A 21,861-nucleotide genomic window follows, 5' to 3' on the forward strand; every position below is an offset into this window, starting at 1 on the left:
TCATCACTACTACTACCACCACACTATTCTTCATCTATCCATCAATCTAACCCCATCATAACACCAACAATAGCAACAACAACTCAATTTTAAAGTGAAAAAAGAGAAAAAAAAATTTGGCAGGAACAACTCAATTAAACTAAAAATTAAGCTAAAAAAACTTGACAAAGAGGAAACAACTAATGAGGAAGCATAATAAATTCTTGACCTTGAAGAGAATGACCCTATGCCTACAAAGCCCAGTAAATAAGCTGCCTATGGGAAAAACAACACACTTGTGAAAATAACTCAACCTCCTACTGATCATCTTCCACCGCTTGTGCAGATCTCCTTGCTCCACCGAATATGTACTCCTGCATACAGTTTTTTACAAAGACAAAAATCACTTTAAAAGAATATACAAACAAAATGTTAACAACAAAAATGAATCACCACAATTGAATCGTCGGGTTCAATTGCCTTCAGCGCCATCAAAGTAGGTATATTTTTCACTTCCTCCACCTTATTGCATATCACCCATAGGTACAGATTCATCCCTAGTATGTTGTAAAATCCATCCGATATCTTGTCTGAGTATGACAAACACCCACTCACCTAAAATTCCAAAATAATAAAACAACACACAATCATATATTCATCAACAATAACAGCAATCCTTCAAACTCGAGAGAGAGAACGCAGAAAAAAGAGAAGACAGAAGAGAGAAAAAAGAGAGAAGAGGGAAACTCAGAGAAGAGAAAAACTCAGAGAAGAGGGGTGGTGTTGCTGCCGTCCGTTGCCGTCACAGTTGAAGGAAAGAGGAGGAAGAAGCGACGGCACGGGAGCTACTGCCGTCGCCGTCGTCGTCGCAGCTGTGGCTGAGGAGAGGACAGATCGAGCGAGGAGGAAGAGTAGAGCCCCTCACCACCAAATTAAAAGCTCGACGACGATGATGGAGCCCGACGCCGACAGAGCATCTCTCCGCCGTCACTCTTCCCTGCCGCCACCTCCTCCTTCTTTCTCTCTTCTCTCGTTCTCTCTCTCATCTCCTCGTTCCTCTCTTTCTCTGTTTTGCTTTCTTTTTTTTCTGTTTTAGGTCAGGGGTGGGGTGGGGTGCGGGTAAGGGTGGGGTGGGGTGGGGTGATTTTTTTAATATCTTTTATTTTTGTTTAAAGGGTAAAATTGTCCAAAAAATTTGTTTATGAACAAAAGGACGATTTTATAATGTTTTGTAACGTTAAGAATATTTTAATAACAAAAAAAGGTCGGGGACGAATTTGATTTTCACCCCAGACCTTAGGGACGAAACAGTACTTAACCCAAAAATAAAAGAAACAAAAATATATAGAAAAAGAAAGCAATAAAAAGGGGACAAAATGCCTTAAGGCGAAGCCAATAATAACCAATGCATATGGGTTGTAGATTAAAAGAGAATGCATGAGTGTGTGAAAAGTGAATGAATGGGTAGTTAGGTTGTGTATTAGAATTGTATAGGTTGTTGCGTGTGTTAGGTGAGAGCTTAGGTTAATCAAGGATTCAAATTTCAAGCTCACTTGGCCATATATGCATCTTTACCCTTACCCTAACCCCATTACAACTTAAAGATAAGCCCTCATGATGAATGTATGCATGCACCGAATAACTGTCGATTGTTAGATGAAAAACAAATCTTGGAAAGCATGATTAGAGGAGAATTGAGTGATCAACCCTATACACTTGAGCGACTACAGCGGATACACTTCTGGTGAGGGTTCGATATTCAACTCCTTGTCCCCTGCTTTCACAAGCTTTCTTCTTACAAGTTGTTTACGCTCCATTATGATAGTTGAATTGGTAGAATTTCTGAATGGTCATATCACCTTAGCCCTACTCATTCATGTATGTACTCTTGGAAGATTGATTCACTTTTGACCAAGTAGATAGAAGCATTTGCATTACTACATCCATGTAGGTAAATTGCATTTCATAAATCCCATTTTCCTATATTCTTTGGTCTTTTAATTTTTAACATGAGGACATGCTTGGTTTAAGTGTGGGGAGGTTTAATAAACCCCAATTTTATAGTTTATCTTGTGTAAAATTTAGGGAGTTTTATCAATATTTTCCACACTTATTCATATAAATTGCATGACTGTGTTTCCTTCCTAATTTTGCTTCATGGTTCAAAACATGCTTCTTTAACCCTAAAAATGCTATATTTTAATCCTCTTCCATTACCATTCGAGGCCGTGATGTGTTTGTTAAATGGATTCAGAATCTATAAAGCAAGAATGGTCTAGAAGATGAAAAGAAAACATGCACAAGTGAAAAGGACATGAAGAATGAAGCTTTGGAGAACTAGAGGCGACGCGCACACGTGGATGGCGCAAAAAATACGAAAAAAAATTTTATGCTAAAACATAAAATTATAAAAAATTCCATCAAATTATATTTATGATAAAAAATTTTATCAAATTATAAATTACTAACTCAATAATTATTATAATTCAAAACTAAAAGGTTTCGAATCAAAGTGCTACAACTTTTGTACTATTTGATAGAGAAGCAAAAAAATTATTGAGTACAACTATTTTAAATCTAATGACACTCCAAGACAGCAATGATACTGAAACATTATCCTAATTGAAAAATTTATACAACCTCACACTTATATTTAAAATCAAAATAAATAATTTTAACTTTAAAGAATGCTCTCAATAATACCATTACCAAAACATTTGTCCCAACAAAAAAATACTGAAACTCAACTTTTATTGCAACATATAGAACATGCAATACTATAAAAATTTCAATTATTCAAAACACCATTTATATTCTTCATTGATTATAAGAACCAATTTCACCAACACCAATATCATCAGACTTAGATGACAGATCAATCAAGAGATTAAGCAGAAAGAAAAATAAACAAATTCAAAGCACATTTTCAGATAAAGAACATACATACAAAAATTAAAAAAAAAAAGATAATAAAAAATACGTACAAGTCAACCGTTCAAAAAATGTCTTTACAAAACCATATAATAGGAAGAAGAAAGAAACAACCACCGAAAATAATAAAGAAAGACATACACTCTATAAGAAGACTAAATTCGTCAATTAAAACAAATGCAAATATAAAAACAAATGAAGATGTAGCTTTGTACAATTGCAATATCAAAAACTTCTATATTATACAATATTTTAAATAAAAAACACATCAAATTTAATATTAGTTTGTATATATTTTAATTAATTTTTAAACAATATAATACTTATTAAAATATACTATATACCATCGTTAATTTATCACCCTGCACAACGCGTGGATGTCACCCTAGTTTTGAACAAAGTTTGATTCGTTGTTAACATGTTGCACATGAAAATAGCGTTTGATACAATGTGGAGAACATACATTATGCTCTACCAGGTCGCGAACTAATATGTAAATACAACGCAGAAACAAGATGATGAATTACTTGAGAGAATAAAACAAGTGTGGGCAATATAAACCGGACTAATGAATTCATGATGAAACAGAGCATAGTTTTATTAGAAGAGATTAAGAATAGAAGAGAATGTAGGAGACAATTATACAACTTATTCAGTTGTAACTTTTAGCAGAAGCAAGAATCTTCATATTAAACTTATAAGAATTTGACTTCCTAAAACCAAACACTAGTAGTAAAACTAACCCTTCATCTTTGGAGAGAGGTGATGTACCCCCAATTGCTCAGACGAGAATCTGCTAAAGCCGTTCCTTCACCACGGTTCTGGTGAGATCTCTGCTGTTCCACACAAGCACCAGACTTTCCACATGAACAGATCTTCTTGGAGGGGCTGGGAGATTAAATGCGCATCTTTGAGATTTGCACCTTGCTATCTTTACCGTACTCAACGAGTATCTGTTTGCATACTGAAGCCAAGATAGAGGAAGAGAGGGGGGGAGGGGGCTTTAGAGCATGTGAATACATAGTTAAACATACAAACCACAACAGAGTTCACTAGGTATCTTTCAGCATTAACATACAGTGATTTCAAGTATCTACCCAGATTGGGATGATAGCTCAAGAACTTGAATAACAAATAACTACTAGAAACGACGGTGCTGGAGTGACTTACATCAGGAATGTCAAAATCACCTTCACTCGCATCACATACATCCAGTGACAATTTTCGAAGCAATGGCATCTGTCACTTACGATAGAAGATTCAGTGCAGATAATTTTTTTTAACCTTACATCTAAAAGGGGAGAAAAAAAATAAACAGAGCAATGATAACAAAAAAAAGTGCAACCTCCGAAGCAGCTTTCAAAATGAAGTTTCTCTGTAGCCCAGGACCCTGCATATGAATAGTCAAATCATAATCAATGACAATTTTTAATACATGATTCAGAAATTCAGAGGGTGCCAGAGCACACATGCTAACTTCATTTTCCAGAATGGTAATGGGTAAAATAAATTCATTTTGGATGACAAAGCTTCAGGGATAATCTATTGTCAAAGATGGAGAAGTAAAACCAGGAAAATCAAATTCCTCAAAGCATGAAAAATGACAGCTATTTGTTCATTGTAATTGTAAGCAATCCATGTTTAGGAAGGAAGTTCCCACATAATCACAGGGATTGAGTGGCAAAAGCCAAGTAGCAATAGATTACTTTGAGCATATAGATTGGAAGAAGGCTTAGCGAGATTGCAATTTTGATTCTTCTTTTTCTTGTTTTTATCCTACATTTTACTTGGTTGAACTTTTCAAAGTAGAAATACAGTCCATGAACATTGATGTGTAATCAAGTGGTGTAATCACCATATCTAATAACCTTCATTTTTACACTTTCTTTTGCAAGAATAATCATCATGAATAATAATTGTGTCGTACTGATCTTAAATTTAGTCACAAAAGAAGATGCTACATTAACCTAAATGATGATTATAAAATATATGCCGGACAATAAATCAATAAGATGGAAGCAATTGAACTGAATTCTAACTGGAAATTGTGAACAAATCACCTATCATCTATCATTCAACCAGCATTAATAAATTTAAGTGTAAATGAAATATGCACCGAATTTTTAGCTGGAAAAAACAAAAAGCTCTAAGAAAGCTCACATTATGACGCAACAGGAGATCTTCAAGAGCTTTGCAGTTAAAAAAAGCAGAGACCCCATTTGATGTTACTTCTCCACATTCCTGTAAAAAGGTATACATCTATTTATAGTATATTAAAACAGAAACCAAAATAGTGTATATTGAGTGACTGACGTATAGTAGTGAAGTTGGCACATTCTCCTTCATCCACTTCTACTTTACATAGTATCACCAACATTATCTTTCTTTTTCTTTCCTGATCTGTTTTAAGGTGCTTAGATTTCAGGCTATGAAATAAAAATTACCAAGTATTAAAATCCAATTTAAAGGATAATTACTATAAATTCGCCCAAATAGAAGTTACATAAAAAGTTCAGGTTTTGAAACAACAAGATAAGTGGCTACCTTTAATTTACAAATGCATATAATTAGTTGTTATGTCTAATTATACTTGGCCATGAAACTAATGCTCAAGACAAATAGTTAAATAGATGATAGCTCATGACAGCTATTCTTTTACTATCTAAGGTGGATTTTAATGATAAAAAGTGCAATAACGTTAAAGATATTATATGTTAAGCTAACACAACTAAAATATTGCCATGTAGAAGTCTCGACATAAATAGTTCTAAATAAACACAATGTGCAAATAATTTAACCAAAGTAGGTTTTACATTAATGTTTCAAGTATTATATATATATATATATATAGTCTGCATAATACACAGGTCTCGGTCTATTTCAAATGTTCAATTAAAAATACATATACAGACCAAAAGGATAGTATGAAACAGTTTAGACCAAAAGATTATATATCACTTACAATAACCTAAAAGGTAAGGTAATTCTGATTGATCCTAAATTGAAAAAAAATGGAGATAAATAAAAATCAGCAAACCTCTAAATGGATAGAGATCAAGCCTGGCCAGCCATGTGAAATTATCTCTTGAGAATCTGCAAGTAAAGAAGCAACAATGTTGACAAAAATTTTAATAATTACCAGTTGATTAAAATAACAATGGTTAATCACTGTGTCATACGTCTACCCCCAATATTGAAAACCCACAGTATTACAGTTGTTTCCCATTTCAGTTTTCCTGCACAATCGATCTTGGCTGCAATCATTATTTTGTCTTAACAAACAAAAGGACACGAATTATCTGCTTAAAGCTTATTTATATTATATCTTTATTATATACAACTTGATCAAGTCAGAGGCATATGTTAAAGAACTACATCTATTGAATTAAGTTAATGGCAGTTATTCATCTCTGCACCCAAGAATTCTAACCTGAGTTAAGACTAGGACATCCTAGCAATGAAAGCTCAACCAAATTTTTGCAGCTCTGACTTAAAATAAGCAGATCAGCATTTGTCATCCAAGGGGTTACTCTTTCAAGCCTCAACTTCGTTAGACTTTGCATGGAGAATTTGAAGCTTGACATGGATATATCACCAAAACAATAGCACAGAGATAATTCTTGCAAGTTTATCAAGGATGAAACCATATTTGTCAAAGTAGCATCTGATATTACCTTGAAAAACCGAAACAAAGAAAGCAACATTCTAAATTTTACAAATGACCACAGCATCCAAGAAATGGAAAACATAAGCAACCAAGAACAAAGCAACGCCAACAGATGATAAAGGGATAGCTAGAACAAGAAACACAATGCATCTTATATACATATATATGCCCCAGGAATTAGAAATGACACTTCGGCAATGATTGATGAGATTAATTCAAAGTATAAGGTTTGACTCGTCTGCTTGAAGGATTTATGGAGGTTGTAACAATAAAAAGTTCATGGATTGCATATGATGAATAGCAAATATCATTAAATTAATTGGAGGGATAAAATTTCTCCATTGTTTTTCCATACTATGAACAACAGGAATGAATTTTATGTTCTCTTTAGAAGAGAGAAGGAACCTCAAATCCACAGGAAGCATAATTATTACCTGAAAATGAAGAATTATTTTTTCCAGCAAAGGACAGGTTGAAGGTAATTTTCTCAGTGCATCTTCACCTAACATACCACCTAAACCTATATGGATGGTCTTTAATGACATCATTATAGGTTCCATATCACTCAAAGATGAGGTAGAAAAACCCCATCCAAATTCAATTTCTTCCAAGCTATATGTTTTTCTGAACTCAGCATGTAGTTCTTCATGCAAAGAGAAAAAGCAGCATTCTCTTTTTTCAATACAACTGTTATCTGGAAACAGATTTCTACAATCTTTTGCTTTCAGACATTTCAAACTCAGATTTCTATGAACGACATGAGCTAACGCAGCTCCAGAAATCTGCAATTTTACAAAGAAAAAGAGAATAAACCAATTAGATAAAGCATTGATAGTAAGGAATCAATATACTCGGTATGTGTTCTCCATGCTGTCACACATAGTGAAAATGCTCTGCAAAACAATCTTAACCTATTGGGAACTATGAATGATATGGTATATTCCTGCACAATTATATGCACAAAAGAAGCATTTGTACTAGAGGCAATGACATTGAGCAAAAAACATATTGCCCAACTTTATAACCAAAGCAATCATTTTTATTTTGAATGCAACTAATTAATGAATCTAAAAAGTCCCAATTACGAATTAGTAAAGCTTGTTTATTTTGTTGGTCATATTCATGCATCGAAGGTGGCATATACATCATTACGTAGGTATTTGCTGCGGAAACAAGCTGTGTAATTCTTAAACCACAATTCCTTGAACTTCAAGTAACATAAACTCTGACAAAATAACAATCAACTTATATTTTGTGTCACTCTCAAGACACATGACACACAATCTTTTGATAAAGTTGCAAACGAACCTTGGTATTTGAAACATCAAGCATCTCCAAGGAAGAACCTAGGAAATTATAAAGCGCCTGGTCAACCAGATCAGTCCCTCTCAGGCATAAACTCTTCAAAAGCTGTGTCTGAGACATAAGCTCAAGTAAAGATGAATCAGAAACACCTGCAAAACAACTAATTTATCATACAAAGAAGTAAAGTTCATCAAAATTGTAAAAATCCCTCTCAAACAAGCTGTAGTTTGTTTTTGAATATTATAGAAAAGTTCCTTTATGTATCAATTAGGATCAATTAGGGATAATTAGTTTCTTCTTTATTAGACATTGTAATTATGAAGAATGATTAGTTTAGTTAGTGTATATAAATCCTACAAGCTGAGGATTACTTTTCCTTAAACATACACAGAAGATCAGTACCTAAACATTTGTAATCGACTAGCTGTGGTCAACCATAAGGATTATGTATTGTTAACTTGTTATGTTCAAATACTACTTGGTCTGGCAAGCAATTCAGTGACTCCTTTCACCCCAACTTGAGGGAAAAGCATGGGACTAAAACCTTTTTTTCATATAAAAAAAGATAAGGATGAGGAAACCATTTACTTTTTCATCGAGAGATCACAAGGGTGATTCAAAACAATAGTAATAAATATTACTGTTTGGCTCAAGTGTGCATCATATCAAAACAAACGTATGCAGCAGTTAAATATAGAATTGCACTCAAACTACACAATACAACATAACCCGAACCATATATATTTGTTACTCTTTTATTTAAGCCATCTTAGCATGGTATATACGAGGTAAAATATATTATGTGATTCATTAATGATTGCTGAATGTTAAAAACATATGCAACAATACCAACCAGAACATGGGGTCAAAAATGCAATTGAAAATATATACAAGTTAACGATTCACATATTAATTTTGGTACTAATGAACTCAGAAATATAGCTTACCCTTGCACCCACCCATATGCAGTTCTTGAAGATTAGATGCTACAGAATTCAAATGTTTCTCTCTAGAATGCACAGAGGAAGTATTGCCACCATCAGAAATAGCCGAGGAAAGAGCTTGAACTGAATTTATCCCAAATGATGTATCACAAACCACAATTGAATTAAGTTTTCTACACCTGCATATGAGATCTGATATGCCAACATCGGTGACAGAAATACATCCTTTAATATTCAGGTGACACAATGAAACACAGAATCTGGAGATATAGAGGAGAACCGAATCTGTCATGGACAATTAAGAAAATTGAGTGGCTGATAGCAGAACAAAAAAGATGAAACAGAATATTTAGGTCAAACATGAATGCTAATGACCAGAAAAGCATCCTACCACAGACATCAGTTCTTCCTTCCAATGTGAGTCTTGTAACATTAGAAAGTGGAGGTCCAAATTTATAAAATGGCATGATTTCCACTGCCTTGTGGTTAATAATAGAGGTCTTCTGTGGTACAGGTGGTATTAAAGCAGGATTGGAGGATAAAATGGTAAATAATGCTGGTATTACTGGGGTACTATCAACAGTCAAATCAATTTCACAGACCAAAGGGAACTTCTCCAACAACTGTAAGAAACTGATTGTCCCGATGTTCAATAGATAAGCTGCTTTCAATATTCTTAAACAAGGAAATGACTTGCAGAAGTAATCAACAGCATGTTCAATAAGCAATCTCCAGCACTTTGAGATATCCACCTCCTGAACTACCTCAAAGGTAGTGGTTTGCAAGAGTCTTTGAGGAAATACATGTCTATCTTTTGAAGGACCTCCAGAGTTGATAAAGAACTTTTCTATAATCTTCTTTTTAGCAGGATCCATTATATACGATGAAGGGAGAAGTGATAGAAGCAGGATTGCAGGTGTTATTTGCGGACAATTGGAAAGGTCTACTTTCTGCATGCAATGAAACTTTACATCACAAAACCATAACACAATACCTAATAGCTCATCACAGACTCCTTGCATACGACTTAAAGACAGTTATCTTAGACATTCATATGAGATCATGTTCCTGAATAGTATATGGAGCCAAATACTATAGGTAACCAACTTCCAGGTTCAAAAAAATTTAAAAATATATATATATATTCACTAAAATTCTAATTGCACAAGGCATGGAAGATAAGAAGTCAGAAACCATAAGGACCTTATCATCAGAATACCTTATGGATCTCTTTTCATTATATAACAACAAATGAACAAAATATAACTTATACCAATGCAATATTTACCTGGTTAAAGAGGGACTATGCTATGTTTCTATTATATTTTTGTCCTCCTCAACAAAATAAATAAATATTATCCTAAGCATATCTACTCTGCACTATAGAGTATGAAGGGATATTTCCAGTTCTTTTTCCAATACGATTTTATATCATTCAATAAGAAAAATGTAGTGGAAATCTTTAAAACTAAATAAATCAAGCTTATTTTCCTTCCTTTACATAAGAATTAAGAAATATTGTAATGCCAAGCATTAAAGGGCTCCCTAGCTCAAACAAATTGACCACAACGAAATAAACAAGGCCAAAATCATTAAATGGCTTTCAATTATTAAATTCACCTTTGAATACTCTGTGAGCCGAATTTTGAGATGTTGCAAGTCACTATAACCAAAAATATCTTGTGAACCCATAAGTGGAATAGTCAAAAGTCTGAAAATTGAAGCAATGCTTTCCTCAGCTAGCTGCCTAAAATGAGAAGAGTTTCTTTTTCCTGTTAAAACAAATACAAAAATTACCTTACAAAATCTAGGAATTTCTTCCAAGAAAAAATAGACATTTCAGTGCTTGAGGGATCAAGAAAAAGCTCAAGATAATTGGTATACCTGCAGCAAACCACAAAGCCAAAAGGTCCAGACGAATCTGTAAAGAAAAATAAAAGACCATGGTGTTATGGACATTCAAGTACACCAACACAAACACATAGCAAACTTATTATGTATAGAAATGTGAAAATATTAAGAAAATATTAGAAGCTTGATTGATTTATGATTATTTCCCAACATACTTAAAATAATGCAATTACATTTATACGATTTTGGTTAATGTTCAATTAAATGTGGAATTACCAATGAAAGAAATTACTTGCACGTTACTGAAAAATCAGCACAATCTTCCAAGATGTTTGCTATGATAATCTTAATACTTTAATTTTGATATATAGTCATTGTACAAGAGTGTATACATACACCCAATAATGAGACTAAAGAACTTACTATTTTGACTAATCTCACATTGATTATTATTGCACATTAATTATTTTTAAACCAAAACATAAATAGAAAGAGGATTAACAGGCAAATTACTAGTATTTAATATTAATAGTGTTAATGGGCTAAGCTTGTATAGTTGTACTAGTTGTACTACACTAGTATTTGACCCAGATTATCAGTATAAATAGGAATTTACTTTTTTTTTTTTTTATCATGACATCAAAGCATCCACAATTATTCAGATTTTGGAATACAGTTTTTCTCCTTCCCATCTTTTCCAGTCATCTCTAGAATTTCAAAAGGTTACCTTGCCCATAAATAACATCTCACTGATATTTCAATAATATGGTGAAGGACTGTGCTTTAGCAGATGGGGAGAAAATGAATTTGTTATGACCTTCGTGGCTGCCTTCTTCTCCTAAGACTCAAATTAACGATTAACAAATAGATCAAAGAACTAACTATAAAAAACGAAACAGAAAACATACCTGTTTTAAAATTTCATAGCAGTTGTCTTCATCCTTGCTCTGGCACTCCAAATTTTCCATGTTACTTTCAAGCCAGAGAAGAAGTGCATCAGAAAGATGTGTTTCACTGTCAAGTTTCTATAGCATTATATTTTTGGATTTATATAATAAAAATATAGCACAGGATTTAAAGAAACCTTTTCATAAAATACTAAATCAACCTGTCAACAGTCAAGTGTGGATGCTTAACTGAAGACAACAGCAGTTCATGCGGGATTCTCTTGAAAAACATGTTGTGCTTTGCCCACATCTACAAGACAATAAATTAAAGAAAAGGTATAGTCCATGCCAGAGTTAACTAACTCGAAGAATACACTTCAGCATTTCATAAAAGATAAAAAGATTCTCAGAGATCAAGGGTTTGTGAATTTCATATAACTGAACTTAATATCTTGTTTACGAAACAAAATAATTTAAGGGAATTTACTAAAGCAGCTCCTTCATTGAAATATAAAAATCTTAACAGGAGAATGGTAATTGCCTTTTCTGTTCCAGTATCTCTTTTATCCTTCAAATAATATCACTATCAGATCTTTAACAAATAACTCTACTTTTAATAACCACACTTCCCCATCTGAACTCTTAAGTTCCAAATACAAGATATGGCTAATGGCTCCATGATGGGGATAGAAATGCAGATGTCACTTCATGCAACATGGCCTGAGTATACACAAAAGGGGGAAGGGGAATGAAAAAGACAGCCCAAAGCATGAATTAAAGGAATTGTTCATAATTAAAGGGTATATGTGCCAGCACTTAGTATATTTCCTTCTGATATCATGATTTAGTAATCCGGACATCCTGAAAAACAAGTCTAAAGAAATTCCCACCAAAGAGATGCCAATCTAATAATACATGGGGATGCATTTCAACAATAACTAGAGCCCAATCAGTGCATATGTAAAATAACATTATGAAATTTATTTATTTATTTATTTATTTATTTATTTATTTATTTATTTTTGAGGGGATGTATAACAATGTATTGTCATTAATTAACAAGTGGACAACATCATGACCAGGAAAAGATTTATAATTAAGATACACAACTTTACTGTTTGTTGTTCAAGCCTTAGTGTCTAGAAGTTGAGTACATACAAAATTTCTTGCCAGGCAGCCCACACACAAGTTCACAATAAAGTCACTAGCTGCAAAAAACAACACATAAAAAAAAGTTTGTTAGAATGAAATTGTCATATAAAAACCAAAACACCAAAGTGAATGAAGACAATTGTGAGGTTGAAAAATAATGGTGTTTTACCATGCTCTAAGCCAAACTTCCAAATTTGGATCATGTCCTCCATTGGCAATTGCGCTGACTGAAAGCCTTCAGGTGAGGATACCTCAGAAAACCAAGACTCACACTTCAATATCAGTGTTTCCACTCCAAAATAGAACGCACCCTGTTACATACAAGAACAATTCACCAATAATATTAGCCATTAGACAGTGAAGAATGAAGTCTAGTAAAAAAATTGAAACTCCTCAAACAAAATAAAGAATCGGAAACATCACATTGAAAGGCATGTATGAATTGCCTGAACAATATCACAGCTACTCTTGCACTATAACCAAAAAATTAAAAACAAAATTTTGATGCATGCATAAATATATCCAAAAATCAATGGTACCTCATAAAGGGGGAGGAAATTCTCAGAAGTAACATCCAATGAACAATCATAGATATGCTTCAGAATCTGGATAAATACACCGATATCCCATTTAACAGTGATTAAGCTCAAGCACGATTCACTATTAAAAAAAAAAAAAATTAATGAAGCATGTTAAATGTTAAGCCAAAAAAAAAAAAAACTTCAAAAGAAAATCTTTTATACCTGAAACTCCGGCCGAGTAGACCACGGAAATACGAGGATTGCTCAATGAGCCTGTGGAGCACATAATTAAAAAGGATTCCAGTGCAATTTGGGTCAATACAGTTCATTTTTCGGAGAAAAAAAAAACAAATAGAGTGAGTGAATGAACGAACCTGGAGCGATGTGCTTGAACTTTGAGGGTGTTGAAAGTGAGGATGTTAGGCAAGTCCCAGGTGAGGATATCTGTGGCGGTGAGGAGAAGGTGTTCTTGGTCTGGAGTTTGAGGTTCGAGAGAATCGGGGTCTGTGCAAACAAGGATAACACGTTCATCGTCTTCTACGACTGAGCTTGCCTCCATGGACTCAGAATCGTGAATCCGATCACAACGTCACTCTCTCACGGAAACTGTCGCCTAAAACGACGATGGGGAATGACTTCACCGCCCTGCTTCACTTTCTAGTTTCTAGCTAATTTCTTTTTTTTTTTTTATTTGAAAGAACTTTCTAGACTAATGTTAACCTTACTTACATAGTAAGTTAGTAACTAACTTTTACTTACCGACCAAATTTTAGTTGGTGAGTTTATAATTTAGGACGAAAAATTTTTGGTAATTAATTTTTTAATTAATATTTTTAAAATTATTTTATTTATTTTAAATTTTAAATTTTAAATTGTAAATTTTTAATTATAAATATTAAATTATAAATTTAAATTTTAAAATTAGTTAATATTAACTAACTAAAATTTAATTCTCTATATTTTTTATTTAGAATTTATAGTTAAAAATTTATGATTTAAAATTTAAAATTTAAAATAATTTTAAAAATTTAACTGAAAATGATTGGTTATCTAATATTAATATATTATTGGACACGAACTAATTATTTACATATTACCCATACTATTCTTGTATTCTTTATTATAATATAATTTTTTTTATTCATTGATGATATTTTCTTAGTTCAAATTAGAGTTAGAATTAGCTATTGAGTTATAGTTCAAATGGCATAATTTTCTCATACTTTGTCTAATTGTGTTACCTTGGGTTATACGAGGAAATCGGTCAAGATATGGTTTAGGTTTCTCGTACTTAATATATAATATCTTGTGAAAATTTAGGTTATATGACTATAGAATAGGTGTGAATGCATGAGTATGATAATTTTCTAATACCTTTGATGATGATTGTTGATATGGATTGAGTATTTGTTGATGATTATTGTTCATGATGAGAGTAGAGTGATAAATGATGGATTAATGATGCTTGATATGTTGATAATGATGAATATGAATAGATGATGGATTGTTGATGATTTGTTAGTAAAATTGTGAAGTCCATGTATGAGAATTATGTAAAATTGAGGTATGGTTGATTATGGTATGATGTGGAGGCTGTGTGGATGTGATATGGTGTGTTGGTGGGTGGTTTGTAAGCATAAAATGTTGATTGAGTTTGATTTTTGATGAAAACAAAGGTCTGAGGATTTTTATGTAAGACTAAATTTTGGCCAAACTTCGGCGAATCATAACTCAGCTTCCGGATTCCCAAATTATTTCAAACTTATTTCATATGAAAACTGGGTCTGTGAAGTTTACTCCGTTCGAAAAACGGATGAAAAATGTTTTGAAACGAGAAAGTTATGTGCGTCGGAAGTTCGATATGTAAAACTGAAATTATGCAGACTTAGCCATTTCTGATCAAACTGCAGTGTATGCGTACGAATACCCCTCATTCGCGAAGGGTCGTTTCTGTCCAGCGTACATGCGTACGCGGACAAGGCTATGCGTACGCGAGATGGGCTAAACTGCACTCCCACGCGTACGCATGACCCTTGTTTCAGCAAACATGAGTTTTGGGTTTTAAAGCTTAATTTCAAACATCTAAACCTCTGTTTTCGTTCCTTTGACCCTAGATCTTGTTAGTAAGCCTAGTAATAGGACGAAGTTAGGAAATGGTGGTAACTTAGAGATGAAGAAAGATTTTTAAAAGGTAGTATGTGGTTGGAGATGATGGTACTTGATTTGACAAAGATGATGAAAGTGGTATATGAGGCAATTAAGGGAGTAATGTCATATTGAGAATGATGTATGAGATAATTGATGATGTTAATTAATTGAAAATAATGAGATGAGCTATGAATTATTGTTGAGAATGAAAATGATATTTATGAGATATAATTGATTATTATTAAGACATTTGTTGACCCCCTGTACGTAAGATGTGACCGGGCACTTTAACTCCCTGTGTTCTCCCATGGGCATGCATATATAAATATTATTGAGTTTGGAGTGTTGTCTCCCCCATGTCAGCTTGGGAGTCTTCCCATGGTTAATTTTTGAATTTGGGGTGTTGTTTCCCCCATGTCAGCTTGGGATTTTTCCCATGGACATTGTTGAGCTTGAAGTGTTATCTCCTTCATGTCAGCTTGGATTCCGTCCCATAGTTTATTTTTGAGTTTGGGGATGCACGTACAGAGGGACTGTTCACGGTTAGCTACTAGGACATGTCGGGTTGGCTATGTAACCGACAGTTGATATCAACAGCTATAAGACAGGCATACATCAATACATATTGTTTGAATTGCTTGCTTGTACATTAATTGGGATTGCCTAAGTGATTTTAACATGCAAATTGTTATACTTGCTATTTGTATTACTTGTATTCTTCCTGTGTTTGCCATTGCCTGTTTGTTTGTCTATGTAAAGTCATCGGAGTTAAAGGAACGGAAGAAAGGCAAAAAAGTTAGGAATTTAATTAGGCTTAAGACTTGGTTAAGTTAGGAATCCTTAAAAAACCACCTTACCTTATGGTTTCTAATTTAGTTTTTTAAGTTTTATAATGTGAATAAAAAACCACCTTACCTTATGGTTTCTAATTTAGTTTTTTAAGTTTTATAATGTGAATGTCGGAGTTCTAGAATTGCCTTTAGCATTCCCAAGACCTTATATCTTATGTACTTGACACCTTTACAATATTGAGAACTCCCGGTTCTCATCCTATACAATATTGTTGTTTTTCAGATGCAGGTCAAGAGGCACATCACTAGGCGTCTGAAATTCTGCAGCGAAGTGGATATTTTGGGACTTTACTTTTGATCTTTTGTTATATATGTATAGAGTCTCCTCATGTGTATACTTGTTTTACTTTTGTACCTCTTAGAGGTATATGGAGAACTACAACTTCATGTATGTATTTTGGGATTGTGGGTTATATATATATATATATATGTAAATATTTTCCGGCCAACCTTAGTTTCGCAGGTTGGGTTAGAAACTTGTTATTTTTGTACTCTTGGCCCTCTATTCTTACTTTCTATTTATATATGTTTATGAATTCTAGCTTTTTTCGTACGCAAGTAATCTTTAATCTTGAGTGTTGCGCTTTTAATTTTACGATTTTAACTTACCTATTCTTCAAGGCTCTTATTATACTATCTTCTTTCGACTATTATACGTATATATATTTTATTTTAGAGATCGTAATACTACACCACCTCGGTTTTACGACTTAAGTGTAAAGTTTTATGTGATAAAGTGTTACAACTATTGATGAAGACCCAAATACAGAAGTAGGCGATGTCATATTCTGTGACATTTTAGCCAGAGTGCAATCAAGCATTGACTTGCTACATCCTTTCTTTTGGAGAAAAATTCATATCGCCTCCAGGTTCTTTAGGAGGCTCAATTCCTATATAGAAAAAACACAATTTTCATGCTTTACTATAAGAAGGATAGTTGGATAATAACGCGCTGTTGAAAAATACCCAAAAAATAAACAAATAAAATGCTGAGTGATTAGAAAATCAATTTACATCCGATCCAAGAAGCCTTTTACAGCAAGAATTAGTTTATTTTTGAATGCTTGCCTTATCATATCTACGAAGACCTGCATTTCTTGCAATCTTAGTCTTTGCATTTAAACTAGAGATAAGTATAATTACAAGGAACATGTAGTAGGTATTAAAGAATGGTCAAATAAACATCAACACAAAAATAATATTATACAACAAATAAGGGTTTTCACAACGGTCAAAAACCGTTGCCGTAGATTGAAAAACCGTTCCTAAAACTTTAAGCAACGCTTTGGCAACGGTTTTTGACCTGTGGTATATGCGGCCGTTGTCAATGATCAAAGGCAACGGTTTTTTACCTAAGGCAACGGTAACAAAAAAACCGTTGCCAAAGTTACTGGCATAGACAACGGTTTTGAAAGCCTAGCTCAAATTAATCAATTCAAGTAAATTAATCGTGCTTATTAATGAAAATAACAAAAAGCCATGTCCTCACATACAACCATTTTCATCATCATGCTCACCAAACACTCTTTTTCAACCCCCGCCTGCCGCCCCCAAATAATAATTTAGTGAACAAAAGCAACAGCATTTCCAAATAGTAATTTAGTGAACAAAAGCAACAGCAAAAGATTAGCAAATCCCACATTCCCATACTTTATTCCGCTCCCTAATCGCAACACCATAATCAGTTAATCACGTCTCATCTCATAATCCAAACTCTAATCACTATTCAAAGGACTGAAACAAACACAAAAGTAGAAACTCACACACCGCTTTCCTTTCTTCTTCTTAACTCCAACAAAAATGGCCAACAGCCAAACACGCCCTAACTAAACAAAAGAAAATCAGAAAAAGACCACTTACCACAGATGACAACCCACAATCAGCCAAGGCAGTGAAGCAGAAGCAGCGAGGTAGAAGCAGTGAAGCAGAATTAAATATAATACTAAGTTCTCCCTCACCTTCATAATGATTTTCCAGTGAACAAAAAAGTTAGCAAATTAAATATAATACTAAGCCTAATGCTAATAATGTTTACTAATAGAGAGAGGGGATGAGGAAAACAAAAGATAACTATTAGGATAAAATTTGTGGAAAGAAGACTAAATAAAACATCTAAACAATTCGGCTACCTGGTGTTTCTCAGAGCAGTACCGCACTTGTCTGCAACTACTGCAGAGTTTATCTCCTTTCCATGTTCCACACCTATTGCAAAAAGCAGAAAAAGATTCCCATCTTTTAATAAGATGTGCCTAATCAATAGAAGTACTAATACACCAATCTTAATGTGAAAACAGGTAATATATTAGTCATATACAAAGCAAAAATAATAGTAGAAATAATGCACAGTAAATAGCAACAATAAAAATACAATGTAAGAGCAGCTTATTCAGGGTATCAAATTAAGTCTGACATTGAAATATAGCAAAAGCATAGTGCTACAAAATCAAAAAGATGGATTGCATGTACTCATGAACTCTATAACTCATGCATAACTCTAAAATGCTACTCCTCATAAGGAAATAGTCACCAGTTATAATCCATCTCCATGTTTACAGTATCTTTAGGGTAGTGAAGTGTGATAATCCATCTCTATGTTTACAGGGAGTGTCATAAATCTTAATTTACATAAAAGTTGCATCACTCAATCACCTAGAATATTATCACTGAGAGAACCCATCATTTAAACTCAGAGAAGCAGTGACCAAAACAGGCAGCATTATACCAAATCAAAATTCAAATCAAAACAGAAACCAAATCAATTAAACTCCAACAACAGTGACCATGGTTGCAGCAAAATGGAGAATTCAAACTCAATGGAATCAAAAACAGAAATGAATTCAATGGAATTCAAAACAGAGATGGCTTACAATAAAAGAACGAGGCAGCAGCAACAGGAGAGGCAGCCCCCTTCTCTCCGGTCCGTGATTCCGGCAACCAGAGGCACGGCGGTACGGTGTGTTCTCCAGTGACAATCGACGGCGGCAGCAGCTCCTCTTTTGGTGGCGAGAAGCATGAACGGCGGCTCCTTTCCACGTCCTCGGCGACAGACCTTCGACGGCGACAGTGGAGATCAGACGCGTCGGAGCTGGCAGCACAGGCGGCATCTTTTTTCTCCCCTACGAGCTTCCTTCCTCACGCATCTCTTCTCCGTCGCGACAGCAATGACATCACGGCAGCGGCGGTGTGACGGGTTCGACGGAGGCACAGCCACGGTGACGCGACGGTGCGGCTTCGACGGCGTTCGGCTCCTCGGCTTCAGATCTGACGGTGACGTGACCTCCTTCGGCGGCGTGAAGGCATGGCGGCGCGGAATAGAGCCTCCCTCCTTCCCTAGTTCTCGCGTTCTCTTCTCCCTCACGTCAGACTCTCTCTCTCTCTCTCTCTCTCTCCACTCTACGGCGACGGCGACGACGGTGGAACCCTTGCTGGCGCCGTCCCTTCCATCTCTTCCCTCTCTTCTTCTCTGTTTCTTCGCCCTTCTGGTTTCCCCCCTTCGAGCTCCCTTTTCTCTTGTTTCTTTTCTTTTCTTCAAGTTTATGTATGGTTAATTTGGAAATTAGGTTCTAGAATCAGGGTTAAGAAAAAAAAAAAATTAAAGATAATATGAAGATTTTAATAAAATTATAAAGTAAAATATTTATTTAATGGATATATAATATTTATTCTAAAATTATTTTAATTTTATTTTTTTATATTAATATTTGTTATATATTTATTATAAAAATATATAATATTTATTATAAATTTATTTTAACTTTATGTTTTTAAAATATAATATTTTTTATATATTTATAATAATAATAATAATATATAATATTTATTATAAATTTATTTTAATTTTATTCTTTTTAAAATAATATTTATTATTTATTTATAACAATAGTTTTTGAGTATTTTATAAATTTAGTATTTATAGAAAAAATAGTTTATATTTATATGATTATCTGAAATTATTTTTATTGGTATTGTTTAATTTGTATAATTATTTAAATAATATTAAAAAATAGTTGTTTTATAAACAATTGTTGTAATGGTTGTAAAACCGTTCTTTAAAATAGTCAAAGAGAACGGTTTTATTTTGTTACTATAGCGTAATGAAAAAATGAACTTCAACAGCAACACTGTAAAAACTGTTGTTTAAGACCATCTAATAGAACGGTTTTAAAGTGTAGCATTTCGCCAACGGTTTTAATACGTTTCTTTTGTATAATTCTTTAAACAACAATAAAAAACCGTTGCTTAAATGCAAATCATGGTAACGGTTATAAAACCGTTCTTTAAAATAGTCAAAGAGAACGGTTTTAATTTGTTGCTGTAAATTGATGAATTCAACAGTAACACTTTAAAAATTGTTGTCTAAACCTATCTAAGAGAACGGTTTTAAAGCGTTGCAAAATTTGGCGTTGTTAAAGGCCATATTTGTTGTAGTGAATAATTATATTTTTCTTATGTTGCTTTTGATTATTCGCTTCTTTTGGAGAAGCAGAAAATTATTGACATAATTATTGAAGCTACAGATTCACTAACTGAAAAAGTTGCAAACTAGAGCCTTAAGAACAAATTTATGTTTGAGTATTATGATTTTGGATTGAGTTTTAGCTAAGAACATGTAGTTTTGGATGAGGTTTGCTAGAGCTAAAGGCAAAATTAGTTTTAGACATGGCTTGGTTCAAATTTTAGTTAGTTAATGTTATAGTTTTGATGTGCTTTTGAAGGCATAGCTTTAGGCTGTGTTTGGTTTAGGGTTAGAAACACAATAAATACATTCAATCTTCTTGAAGCTAGAATTTTTTTGTTTGATAAATTTTTTTTCTCTAAATACAAATATGATTTTAGATTTTAACTCGTGTTCACTAGAAGGAACTAGAATTTTTTTGTTTGATAAATCTTTTTTTTCTAAATACAAAAATGATTTTGGATTTTAACTCCCGTTCACCAAAAGGAACAAATGATAGCTTTTGCATTCAATTGTTAGATTAAACAATTAATTAAAAAATTTTATTTTTTTCTATCAATTTTGTCATTTGATCTTATTCGTAACGAGAGATACTAGGAATAATCATGAGAATTCTTAAATTTTTTTATGGCTATACTTTAAAAACAAATTATTTTTTAATATCATTGTTTGTATTCTTTGTTAAGTTTTAATTTTTTATCAAATTTTTATTTATTTTCTTGTTTATAGTATGGACATTTTTGTTTAGAGTTTTTTTATGTTCATTTATATATATTATTATATTTTTAATAAAATTTTTAGTATTTATTGTTTATATAAATTTTTTAATCATTTTTATTGATATATTTTTTTTATAAAACTTTATTATTTTTTTTGACTTTATATAATTTTTACTATATATTCTTAAATTAGTATATATTTTATTTATTATTATTATTTTTTTATAATATAAATTATTGATTCTAATTAAAAAAATTTAATTGAAAACAAAAAAGTACTAAACAAAGAATACTAAAAAATTATGACCAAAAGAATAATAAATTTTAACTCATAAATTTAAGTTCTTTTTTAAATAATTATACTTAAATAATGTTAAAATAATATGATTTTAAGTGACATAAATTTATGTCTGTTTTAGTAATTTTTATTTAAACGTAATTTCGAATAAT

The 21,861-nt window shown here is 32.9% G+C and overlaps 2 protein-coding genes across 7 annotated transcripts; both read right to left on the minus strand.

The window, feature by feature from the left end:
* Positions 1-3,486: 3,486 nt before the first annotated feature.
* Positions 3,487-13,932, minus strand: LOC148561872 (BTB/POZ domain-containing protein FBL11-like). Of its 5 annotated transcripts, none has more exons than XM_088489866.1 (19): positions 13,612-13,932; positions 13,460-13,510; positions 13,256-13,376; positions 12,886-13,027; positions 12,723-12,772; positions 11,786-11,874; positions 11,586-11,691; positions 10,711-10,747; positions 10,447-10,598; positions 9,218-9,776; positions 8,842-9,111; positions 7,886-8,031; positions 7,012-7,359; positions 6,341-6,584; positions 5,948-6,003; positions 5,071-5,151; positions 4,256-4,300; positions 4,081-4,149; positions 3,487-3,874 (listed from the first exon to the last, which is right to left on the minus strand). In XM_088489866.1, the coding sequence occupies exons 1-19, from the start codon at positions 13,794-13,796 to the stop codon at positions 3,707-3,709; spliced, it is 2,919 nt and encodes a 972-aa protein (XP_088345992.1). In that variant the 5' UTR covers positions 13,797-13,932; the 3' UTR covers positions 3,487-3,706. The 5 variants fall into 5 exon arrangements, with proteins under 5 accessions (XP_088345992.1, XP_088345993.1, XP_088345991.1 ...); XM_088489867.1 differs by having other exon boundaries at positions 8,830-9,111; positions 11,586-11,649; positions 13,612-13,931; XM_088489865.1 differs by having other exon boundaries at positions 8,830-9,111; positions 13,612-13,931.
* Positions 13,933-17,068: 3,136 nt separating this feature from the next.
* Positions 17,069-19,748, minus strand: LOC148561873 (uncharacterized). Of its 2 annotated transcripts, XR_015885820.1 has the most exons (5): positions 19,104-19,748; positions 18,366-18,438; positions 18,097-18,194; positions 17,251-17,324; positions 17,069-17,126 (listed from the first exon to the last, which is right to left on the minus strand). XR_015885820.1 is itself a non-coding variant. In XM_088489868.1 (4 exons), exons 1-4 carry the CDS (start codon positions 19,247-19,249, stop codon positions 17,120-17,122), a joined length of 324 nt encoding a protein of 107 aa, XP_088345994.1. In that variant the 5' UTR covers positions 19,250-19,748; the 3' UTR covers positions 17,069-17,119. The 2 variants fall into 2 exon arrangements, 1 of the variants encoding a protein (XP_088345994.1); XM_088489868.1 differs by lacking the exon at positions 17,251-17,324.
* Between the last annotated feature and the right edge of the window lie 2,113 nt (positions 19,749-21,861).

The sequence above is a fragment of the Arachis ipaensis genome, chromosome B6, assembly GCF_059453495.1.
Source record: "Arachis ipaensis isolate K30076 ecotype BB chromosome B6, ASM5945349v1, whole genome shotgun sequence".
Taxonomy (NCBI): Eukaryota; Viridiplantae; Streptophyta; class Magnoliopsida; order Fabales; family Fabaceae; genus Arachis; species Arachis ipaensis.